A 12,335-nucleotide genomic window follows, 5' to 3' on the forward strand; every position below is an offset into this window, starting at 1 on the left:
TAAGTTGGCCATGCTAAAGTGGCTGTAGTGTTTGTTGCATTAGTCAGAGGGAAATGTGTCTGGGTGGGTTATTCTTTAGAGGGTTGGTGTGGACTTGTTGGGCCAAATTACCTGTTTCCACTCTAGGGAATCTAAGCTTAAAAAGTACAAGTATGGTAGTGCCAATTCTGCCAAGGCCAAGGAAGCATTTTTACAATTTGTTTGGATAAGATATACTCAAAGCATTTCCCTGAGTTTGGTGAGTTGCCAATATTTCCCTCCTTCCTGGTTCTAGATTAATCAAACACTGGCTACTCACCTCTTTGTACACATGTCTGAATATACTTTTGAAGAAAACATTTTCAATATCCAATTCCCTATTACCAATTAAATCCCAAGCCGTGTTTCTTGAAACTCTACAGTTCTGAATGCATGTTTTGACCCCCAGGCCACAAATTGCAAGTCCTTAGTATTTCTTCTGGAATAACAATTTATACTTATGTTTGTCATGAATTTAGAACTGAATTAGTGTAACTGAAACATATTCTTTCTGTTCTTAAGGCTCTGTACTATAAGAGGTATACGATTCTTCCAGTCAGCAATTAGCTGATTAAATTTAAATGTGCCAGTTGACTTGGGGTGGTTAGTGCTGTTGGTCTTTAACTATTTAAAATATAAATCACTCCTAATGTCTTCATGGCAACATTATCTTTGGGTTTTCTATCCTTATGTTGCCATCCTTTTGAGGCAACATAGCAGCTGAACACTATGTCAATTTCCAATAAGCACACATTGTTCCATTGAAGCATCTTATTTATATCAACACACTTTAATTAGTTAATAATATCAATACATAATTCTTGACAATATTATCCTTCAAGTCCTAGTTTCCATATGAGGGGAGTTACTCCAACCTAATGAAATATTAACCATTCCTATAACATGCTGTATATCACTCAGGGCCTTTAGCTGTTGTTCCTTTCTTTTCTTTGGACAATTTAATGTACAGGATGCAGGCAGATGTCCTTGCTGATGTAGATAGTGGGTGCTTCTCATACTTCTGTGGCTACTTAGGGTGGTCACCATTATGGCATCTACCAGCTGACATTAATCTGGTGATTCACCTAAAACAAAACAAAAAGAAAACCAACAGCTTTTGTAAAGTACCCAAAAACACATCTTGTATAGTACACAAAAACACCATTTATACAGAATCCCAGTCACTAATACCTCAGTAGGCTCGAGTTACTTCTGACTTAAATTTGTAGACTGGAACTTCAGATGGCTTCTTCCTGGAGCTATTATATATCAAATGCACACACTTTTAAGTAAACTCTTCAGGGTTTTATTACAACACTTCTATTCAGGAATAATCACTAACTCTTTAAGCTAATCTAGTTTCATTATATCCTTCCTTCTCAGGAACACTAGTCTGTACAGTCATTCTTCACAGAACTGCTCAAAACTGTAAAACTAAAAGAAAACTGCTTCTTCTAAGCATTGGGTGTTTCCCTTAAGCTTTAAAAAAACTCTCCTGACCTTCTAACCTGGACCTTATTTATCTTGTACAGTCATAAAACCCTACCAAAGTGCCCAAAGCCCCATTAATTCTAAAGCTAGACCTCAAAAAATTATTTTAAAGTAAATCACCGTAGCTACAGAAATACAATTTAATGATTAACTTCAGACACACAGAAAAGCCACACTACTAACTCAAAACCAAAAGCTCAAAGTTAAAATAAATGATGTTAAAAACAGACATAAATCTCAGGCTTTTTAATTGCAAAATACACTTTATTTATTAAAAGAATCTATAGTACATACAAAGTTCTAAATCAATTCTGTATAGCCGTCAGGTCCAATTGTAGATTATCTCCCCAAAGCCAATGTGGAGAGCATGTCCCACAGGTAAGTGTGTGATATCCTATCAAAGGCCTTCTCCTGGTGCAGGCTGATGAGGCAGATACCCATTCCACCCAATGTCCTGCACAGAGGCAATCATATCCCTGAAGAGCACAAGTCTGTCAGAAATCTTCCTGCCCAGTACAGCACAAATTTGTTCGGAGTGAATCACCTTGACATTGAACACCATTATCTGCAGCAGAAGTAGGTTCTGCATGCTTTTCTTGAGTTTGGACATTTTTCCCCATCTTTCTCCATTCTTCTGAATATCTTTAAGAATCAAGAATCTCTTGATTGTTTCCCACCAGTATGTTGAAGATGCAAAGAGTGGTTTCATGATTTTTTAAAACTTTGTAAACCCCTTTGAGTTCCTCAATAGGTTTTGGGGTCAACAATTTCACATTATGCTTCCATGTTCCCTTGCAGGCCCATTGGTTGTTCTGTAGTTGGAAGTTGGCCAGCAGGAGGCAGTACAGTTTATATCACACTGACCTATTCTCAAATTTTACCTGTTCCTCTCTAGCACATACTGAAAGTTGCATTTGCTCCTTTCTCTTGTGCATTGAGTTGTTATTTATTTTTGTTCCCCATTAGTATTGCTATCTCCCTCATTGAGTGAAGCTTCATCTTCCCTTGGTGTCCCACATACTGAATTTGTGTCAATTTTGTCTCTCATACACTGAGGTTGTATTTGGACTAAAATGGGATATGAAAATGATGATGATAATGTCACACAGACATTAGCACAGCAGATCAAAACATAATAGAAATGAGAGAGAAGCATACACAGTGAAGTGAAAGTTGTCACAGGGTCCAAAAAGTAATTGACAATGCCTTGTGGTATGTCTAATCCAAGGGTCATCATGGGGAAAGACAGGCGTTCGTGATTACCCCAGCTTGATTTAGAAACTGAACTTGCACTGTTAGCAGTAATTGGGCCCAATGGTTTGTTTCTGTATTTAGAATCACAGAATAATTATAGCACATAAAGATGGCATTTGGCCTATTTTGTCCAAACCAAATTTCTGTAAACTTACCTAGTTCCTGCATTTATCTTGTAGCGCCACTGTTTCTTTTTTTCAGATACTGTAGTTATCTGATTCTCTCCTGGGCACCATGATTAAACCTGCCTCAACCATACTCTTCAGCAGTGCATTCTTATCCATGTACTGCAGAAGAAATCTCTCACAGTGCTGTAAATTCGTTTGAGGAGAAAGTGAGGTCTGCAGATGCTGGAGATCAGAGCTGGAAATGTGTTGCTGGAAAAGCGCAGCAGGTCAGGCAGCATCCAGGGAACAGGAGAATCGACGTTTCGGGCATAAGCCCTTCTTCAGGAATTCGTTTGCCAATCACCTCAAATTGCTGTCCTCTGGTTCTTGATCTACCTACCCATGACAACAGTTTATCTCTCTTTACTCTGTCCAGAACTCTCAGAGCTTTGAATGTCTCTTAATGAATCTCCTTTTCATCCTCTCTTCATGGAAAAAAAAGCCCCAACTTCTCCAATTCTTCTGATAAAGAATTGCCTGACTCAAAATGTTAACTCCGCTTTCTTTCCAAAGATGCTGCCAGACCTACTGAGTTTCTCTAGCAATTTCCGTTTTTGTTATATAGTACTTGGTACCCTTCTCCTTCAAAGTTTTACAGCTCTAAGTCCTTCATACCCTTCCTGAGCGTGGTGTCCAGAACTGAGCACAATTCTCAGTTGATCTCAAAATGGTGTTTTATAAAGATTAATTGTAACCTTTTTGCTTTTGTACTCCATACCCTTATTTACAAACAAGTTTTTTTTACCTTTGTCACCACTTTTTCAAGCAGCCGTCCACCTTCAATGTTTTACATCTCACCTACACACCCTCAAGATGTAGCTGGCCCTCTTTTCCTCCAGCTCTTCACGTCACGAGGTGCACGCGCACAGTGCCTTTCAGAAGGAACGCCGGCTCTCGCTTGTGAATGCGTACGAGCTGAGGGTGCGCGCGCGCGAGGTGGCGGGCGCGCGGCCCGCCTGGAAGGTTCCATGTTTGTGTTGGTGTTTGTCGGTGGCGACGCCGCAGCCTCTCTTCCCTCCGCCTCTTTCAGTTCGAGCGAGCTGCTCCCCGGTGGCGGAGGCAGTGGCAGAGTCGGTCTGGATGGATCATCAGCATCATGGCGATTGATGGTAAGTGGGCCACAAAGAACCCAGCTCCCACTGACAGCCCACTCTCCCGCTCGCTCGGCCTGACTACCAGGGCTGGACGGTGGGCGTCTGTGAGAAGGCGCGAGACGGCAGTGGCGGGAGCACCGACCGACAGCCAGGGCCGGAGCCGGCCCGGCCAGAGCCCGGGGGCGCCATCGTCTGTCAGCGGTTGGACCCGGGCCTGGGGCTCGGCTGCTGTCCGCTCCTGGCCAGGTGCTGAAAGCTGCAGCCGCAAGCACCAACCAGGCCAAGTTCCAGCGGGCTCTTTGCCGGTTCAGTCTGCTCGTTGTTTCCACACCGATTGCGTGGATAGTGATGGGTTAATGTGCGAGCCGGCTTCCCTTGACCCCACCGCAGCCACATCCGAATCCCTTATCTGGAGCACCACAGTACATTGCCCGAGGTATCTGTCCGAGAGTGTCTCAACCTGTTGCACCAATTATCAGACCCCGCTACCCAAACACATCCCACATTTATAGAGAGCGTCAATGTTAGGATTAAAGATGGGGGAAATTAGATCACATCAAACAGAAAAGCCTTAGTATTTTGCACGTTGTCCCTATTATATACCCATTTGCCATTTGTTATGCTATGATTTTATGTTGTATGGTGGCAGCATGATGGCATACTATATCTCTCACGAACTGCGCTGAAATAAACGATATCACAAATGGGCATTGCCACGTTACTTTTGTTTCACTGGCGTTTCAGAGCTGAACTCCTACTTAAGTGAGAAGGTTATTGTAGCAGGTTGTAGTTATAATGCAGGATAAACGGCCTTTGCCAGTTTAATCTTTTATCTTAATAATTTCAAGATCACTTTTGTCTTCATATTTTCTAAAATCTGGAATTTAATGGCACGTTACTGTGAAGAATAATTGCTCACTGTCATTAATTTCAGTTGTTTTTCCTGCTGACAAGAACAACTCCAGTTTCCAAAGTGATATTTTAAAGATGTCTTCTTTAAATTATTTTCTGGTGTATTTGCCTTTTTCTAAGAATCTACATTTTAAAAAAAAAGTTCTGTAGATTGTACAAGTCACTGAGATTTTCAGGTTGATACACAAATTTTATATGTGCAATAAAAATGCTGTTGTGGCTCATGTTTCTATTTTAGGTTTCTTCAAAAAAAGCAGTGTTGGAATAATTGGGAAAGTTGAGTTTACTTGATGACTAATTAATACATAGAACATCTGTACTTGGATATATTAATACTGTATCATAAGAAAAAGTTATTATTATAAACAGGAGGTTGTAAGCAACTTTTATCCCTGAGCTACAAATTCAATTTTGATTGCATAGTTTACTTATGCAATGGGAATAAATCCTTCTCGCCCCATTCCCTGCCCCTTTAAGAAAGCTATCTTATTAGCCCAGAATATTATGGAATTATATACTTTTAAGTGTCATCCATTATTGCATGCAAGCCAACCTTATATTTTAACTAATTTTAGATTTAAATTAATTTAAAAACATCTACTCAACATTAAAATTGAATTTCCTTTCACTAGTATAATTTCTTGGATATGAATTTCTAAACAATTTGTGCAGATGTGTACACTTTTTTTTCCAAGTTACCTTATAATTTGCCTCTCACTCTTTAAGAATGTTTTTGCTTTGCATCAACTTTGACTCAGTGAGAAGATGAATAACTTGTTAACACAAAGAAGGATGCTACAAATTTTAGATTTCTGTTCTTGGAAATTTGAAACTGAAAACAAAGTTAAATAAGAATGATGCATACCAGCATTGCATAATTGCTATAAGCATTGCTGATGACACAAAATTAGATGGCATTTGCTGATGACACACAGTTAGGTACATTATAGATAATTTAGATGATAGTCTACCAATATTCTTTGTTATTTTATGTGAAGTGAATGGACAAAACTGTGCCAGGTGGAGTTCAATGTAAGCAAATGTGCAGCTATCCATTTTGGACTGAAAAAGAATAGATCAGGATACTTTTTATAAAGTTAAATAAAGAGACTGGGGGCTCAGGTGCATGGATCTTTAAAATGAAACAAACAAGTACAGAAATTAATCAAGAAAGCCTATGGAATGCTGGCCTTCATATCTGAAAGACTGGAATACAATGATGTAGAAGTTTTGCTGCAGCAATGCAAAGTCCTCATCAGACACCACTTAGTACTGTGACTGGATCTGGGTCGTACAATTTAGGAAGGACATATTGGCCTTGGAGCATCACATAGGTTTACAAGAATGATACCTTGACTTCAGGGGTTAAGTTATGAGGAGAGATTTTACAAGTGAGGCCCATTTTTCTGTAGTATTTAGAAGGTTAAAGGATGATCTGATCGAAGTCTTCAAGATATTAACAGTAAAAGACCGGGTAGGTAAAGATAAATTATTTCCACTGTTTTGAGCTTCTAGAACTAGGGGGAATAGTCTGAGAATTAGGGCTGATGGTTCAGGAGAGATGTTAGGAAGCACGTCTGCACACATAGGATGGTAGCTTTTGGAACTCTCTTCCACAAACAGCAGTGAATGTGGAATCAGTTGTTAATTTTAAATCGGAGATAGATAAAGTTTTGTTAAGTAAAGGTATTAAGTGATACGGGCCAAAGGCAGGTACATGGAGTTAGGCCACAGATCAGCCATGATCTCACTGAATGGTGGAGTAGCCTCGAGCGGACTGAATAACCTGCTCTTATTCTAATATTGTAACTAAGCAATATAACCTGCTTCATTCATGTGGTAGACTCTGTTTGGTATTTTATATAGTTCTTTTAAATCCGCTACCTGGCTCACAATATACCATGCAGAATTGCTGGCCAGGAGGGCAAGCAGTGAAGTTTACTTAAAGATGTTACTCGTTGCTTTCAGTGGCCTTGTAGAATTGGACACAAGTGGTTCAAAAATAACTTTGTCAATTTGTTTCTTTTCCAGCTTTAGCATTTCCAAGGTGCAGTATTCCTGAAAAGTGTGCTAAATCACTGCATTTGGCCTCCTGTTCGTGTTTTAGGGAAAGAAAAAGATTGTACAATTTTTATCTTATGATATTTAAAAATTAAACATACTAAAGGTAGATGAAAGGATATTAAGGGATCAGGGTCAGCCATGGCCGACTATCCCAGACTCTCCATCCTCTTCCTCCTTCTCACTGGGGCATGTTGGCCTGGTCCCACCATTACCCTGGGCTTATGTGCCATTCTGGGCTTCGTTGGGACTGCTTATAGTATGGTTTTTGAGCAACTAGCTTTAGGATGGATGGTTTCCTGCTGATTTTTACTTTGAAAGGGGGTGCACTTTAAATTCCAGCCCACAGTATGGGTCAAAGAGGGGAGGTTTGTTAAATAACCTTTTTTTCTGGCTTTGACATGTTGACAGCCTTTTTTGCAGTAAAATCTTCATATGGTATTAGAATGTTGATGTTTAGTTATTGTATTGTGATTAGATTTTTATGGAGATTGCAATTTGGGTTAACCTGTTATGTTATCATTTTCCAACTTTTAATGACCTGGAGAATGGCAAGCATGAAAACTATTTAACCAGCTTCAAAGTAAGGCAGCTGTTTCATTCTGGAACCTGTAAAGCAATTTCTGTGTTACATGTGAATATTTGTAAGTGGAAAGAAATAGTAACAGGAACTGTATGTGGAACATATGGTGCAAGCTGAAAATTAATGTGAAGTACAGAATATTGTATTTTTAAGTTGTGATATCACACTGTATTTAGTGGTTTCACAAACAAAAATTTCACAAATGACTTCTACAGGCTTTCCATGCAAAAGTAAATGTGCATAATAAAATCTTATAAAATAGGTTACATGACTTTGTCTGTCAGTTAAGATAGTATCAGAATGAAAAGAAAATTTAAAACTGTGGACAATTTTTTTTAGGGTAATGCTGATGTATGCATGTTAGGTCTGATGAAATTCTGCTTGTTTGTAGAAACTGCCAAATTGAGTGAAGTCATGACATTTTTGCAGCAGAATATTCTGTGCTTCTGAAAACTGTCATTGTTTTCAAAATCAAGTTTCCTAATTTGCATAAATTAATGGAAAGTTTAAGTATAGTAAATATATAAATTTAATGCATAAAAATAAAGATTAACTACTGTAAGCAGATTTTTAAATTGCAGCAATTATTATATAAATGTTTATCTTAACTTCACAACTAACTCAAATAGAAGTAAGGCCATTAGTAGGAGGTGAATCATGAGTTATCAGTAAATAAATTCTGATTTGTAAATACTTGAGGTTTAATGTTCATCTTTGATTACTTTTTCTCATATTTTTCTTAAAGGAAGAAATGTTGCCAACTGCTCATTCTCTTTGGAGAATGAATTTGCTGATACTAAGTTAGACATTGAAGAGTGGGCATAGTTGCTTCGTATATTGGTGACTTTTCTAAGATGAATGTGATTGATAATCTTTGTGTGAAAAAGCATCAAATAAAAAAAGATCAGCATGAAAATTAGCAAGGAAATTGGAAAATAATCATAAAAAAACAAGACTGAAGCTAGTCCACGATGGTTGTGTTAGGCTGTAAATTTTTCTCTTGCTGACGTTTTGAGCTGTTTCAATGTCTGATTCTTCCTTCATTCAGCATTACTTAATGACTTTTGATCAGCTAATTCACATAAGTTACAAGAACACAGCAGGTATCAGTTTCTGATTGAAGTTATATATTTGTTGAATTTCTTTCTGGGTCACAGTAAGGTAACCATAAAGAGGTTTTGTACATATCTATTATTAGAAGCATCAATTTTCTCAAATTATTAAATATATTGCAGACAAAATTTGCAATGTTTTTCTCCCCATATTTTTCCGTTCACTATTAGAAGGTGAAAGACTTCAATACCTGCCCGCAGCTGCTGAAACGACTCATCAGTGCATGAGTGAATCTCTCCTGGGGAGTGTGGTTGGGCAGCATTTAAACTAAAATGGCAGGGTAATTTGAACATAGAGGGAGACAGGGAGAGGGAAACAAAGGCAAAAACAAAATACAGAATAGCTACTAGGAAAAGTGAAAGAAAGAGAGTTTATGGGCAAGAATCAAACAGGACCATGGGACAAAATAATGAGAATGGGACAAGGATATTCAAAGGACAAGTCTTAAGACCTTGTGTTTTACTGCACAGGACATTCACAATAAAGTGGATAAATAGTTGTGATATAGTTGTAATAGTGTCTTACAAACTTGATTGAGTTTTTTTGAGGCTATGACCAAGAAAATAGATGAGGGCAGAGCAGTAAATGTTGTCCACATGGACTTTAGTGAATCTTTGACAAGGTTCTACATTGTAAACTGGTTAGTAAAATTAGATCACATGGGATTCAGGGAGACCTTCCCAATTGGATACAAAATTGGCTGGATGGTAGAAAACAGAGGATTGTGGTGAAGGATTGTTTCTTGGACTGAGGCCTGTGAACAGCAGGGCTTGGTGCTGGGTCCACTGTTGTTTGTTATTTATATAAAATATTTGGATGAGAATTTAGGAAGCATGGTAAGTAAGCTTGCGGATGACACCAAATTGGTGGTACAGTGGACAGTGAAGAAGGTTATCTAAGATTACAAGGGATCTTGATCAATTAGGCCAATGGACTGAGGGCTGGCAGATAGAGTTTAATTTGGATAAGTGTGAGATGTTGCATTTTGGTAAGACAAACAGGATAGGACTTACAATGTTAATGGTAAGGCCCTGGAGAGTATTGTTGATCAGAGAGACTTGGGGGTTCAGGTACATAATTATTTGAAATTTGCGTCACAGGTAGATAGGGTGGTTAAGAGAGTGTTCATTGTTCAGACTTTAGAGTATAGGATTTGGGACATCTTGTTGAGGTTGTACAGGACAATGCTGAGGCCTCTTCTGCAGTTCTGGTAACCCTGTTATAGGAAGGATATTATTAAACTGGAGAGGGTTCAGAAAAGATTTGCCAGGATGTTGCCAGGAATGGAGGTTTTGAGTAATATAAATGGCAGGATAGACTGGGACTTTTTTCACTAGAGCTTAGGAAATGGAGGGGTGACCTTATAGAGGTTTATAAAATCATGAGGGGCAGAAAAGGTGATGAGCAAAGTTCTTTTCCCTAAGGTGGGGGAGTTCAGAACTAGGGGGCATATTTTTCAGTTGAGAGGAGAAAGATTTAAAAAGGAAATGAGGGGCAACTTTTTTACAGAGAGTGGTTGGTAACTGGAATGAACTGCCAGAGGAAGTGGTAGATGCTGGTACAGTTATAACATTGAAAAGATATTTGTACCGATACAAAGGCAGGCAAATGGGACTAGTTTTAGTTTGGGAAACTCGGTTGGCATAGACTGGTTGGACTGAAGCAGTCTGTTTCTGAGCTGTATGACTCAATGACTCTCTGTGAGTCTATCTGGCTGAAGCGTGATCAGGGGTGGGAACTGATTACACAGGAATAATCAGTTTTTGGGAAGGATGGACAAAGAAGAAAAAAAGTTGGGGTAGTATTGCTGGTTAAAGAATAAATTAACGCAATAGTGAAAAAGGATATTAGCTCAAGTAAAGAAGAATTTAAAAAGGTAGAGCTTAGGAGAACCAAAGGGCAGAAAACTGTAGTAGTTGTTGCATACAGACCCCCAAACTCTACTGGTAATATTGGAGAAGGCATTAAAAAGGAAATTAGGGATGCAAGCAATAAAGGTACAGTTGACTTTAATCTGCACATAGATTGGGCAATTCAAATCAGCAATAATGCCATAAAGGAGGTCAGAAGTCACATGACACAAAGTTATATTCCATCAGGTTTATTTGAAATCACAAGATTTCGGAGTGCTGCTCCTTCGTCAGGTGAAGTGAAGGAAAGCACATAGGTAGAAAATTTATATACAGAGAGATCAAAAGATAGTACAAATGGTGTAAGTGGAGTGTCGACCGACTGAATAACAAGTCTCTGTAGGTGATCAAAAGTATCAGACGATGTGAGTAAAGCATCAACAGCTGAATAACAAGTTTATGGATAACCTATGATCCAATTAATTGACACAGAGAGATAATTACAAAAATTTAAAAGTAAGATGGTGCTGGAGACAAACTAAATGGCTAGAATAACATGATAGTATAAGAGTTGCATGCTGAGCTTGTAACCAAAGTAACAAGTAAACCAAAACTGTACACACTAATTAAGGTAGAGAGAGATCATAACAAGGTATCAAGGTGATTGTGTCAAAACAGAACAGTAAGGAAGATTTTCCAAATACAGAACAGTTGGGGGGTGGGGGTGAGGTAACATGTAGCACTACATGAACCCAAGATCACAGTTGAGACTGTCTTTATGCTTGCTATGACAATGAATGAATGGCAACTGCGCAATAATTGCCAGACAGGAACACTTCAGCAGTCAATGGCATTCAGCTTCCAATCTTTGGGTAAGCGTCCTCCAAAGTGGCCTTCGAGACAGACAACAACGTAGAATCACTGAGCAGAAACTGATAGCCAAGTTCCATACCCACAAAGACAGCCTCAACTGTGATCTTGGGTTCACATCATGCTACATGTAACCCCACTATACTGTTCTGTATTTGTAAAATCTTCCTTACTGTCTGTTTTGAGACTATCACCTTGATAAATTATTATGATCTCTCTACCTTAATTAGTTTGTTGAGGAACAACTTCGAGGACAGGCCAATCTATACTTGTGTAAATGAGAAAGGAATAATTGGCACACTTAACTGTGTGAGGCCCCTTGGGGATGATTGACTATAATGTGGTAGAATTCCTCATTGAGATGGAGAGTTACGCAGTTGATTCTGAGACTAGGGTCCTGAATCTAAATAAAAGAAACCAAGCTGGCGATGGTAAATTCTATATATTACTAAATTGGTGACAGTGGATAGGCAGTGGCACATGTTTGAAGAGTGTATGTAGAAACATGGCTCAGGGATGGGCAAGACTGACAGCTTAATGTTCCAGGATACAAATGCTACAGAAAGGATAGAAAGGGAGGCAAGAGAGGAGGGTGAGTGGCATTTTTGATAAGGGATAGCATTACAGCTGTGCTGAGGGAGGATATTCCCGGAAATACATCCAGGGAAGTTATTTGGGTGGACCTGAGAAATAAGAAAGGGATGATCACCTTATTGGGATTGTATTATAGACCCCCTAATAGTCAGAGGGAAATTAAGAAACAAACTTGTAGGGAGAATTCAGCTATCTGTAAGAATAATAGGGTAGTCATGGTAAGGAATATTAACTTTCCAATCATCGACTGGGACTGCCAATGTGTTAAAGGTTTAGATGGAGAAGAATTTCTTAAGTGTGTACAAGACAATTTTCTGATTCAGTATGT

General features: G+C 38.8%; 1 protein-coding gene across 3 annotated transcripts in view; it reads left to right on the forward strand.

Moving 5' to 3' along the window:
* The first annotated feature begins 3,853 nt into the window (after positions 1–3,853).
* syt14a (synaptotagmin XIVa) overlaps positions 3,854–12,335 on the forward strand; it is a 228,130-nt gene continuing 219,648 nt past the window's right edge. The window contains exon 1 of one of the 3 annotated variants that reach the window (XM_043695734.1): positions 3,854–4,039. In XM_043695734.1, the coding sequence (XP_043551669.1) occupies positions 4,027–4,039 (13 nt within the window). In that variant the 5' untranslated portion in view covers positions 3,854–4,026. The remainder of the gene's footprint in view (positions 4,040–12,335) is intronic. The other 2 variants (XM_043695732.1, XM_043695733.1) reach the window with 2 other exon arrangements.

The sequence above is a fragment of the Chiloscyllium plagiosum genome, chromosome 9, assembly GCF_004010195.1.
Source record: "Chiloscyllium plagiosum isolate BGI_BamShark_2017 chromosome 9, ASM401019v2, whole genome shotgun sequence".
Taxonomy (NCBI): domain Eukaryota; kingdom Metazoa; phylum Chordata; class Chondrichthyes; order Orectolobiformes; family Hemiscylliidae; genus Chiloscyllium; species Chiloscyllium plagiosum.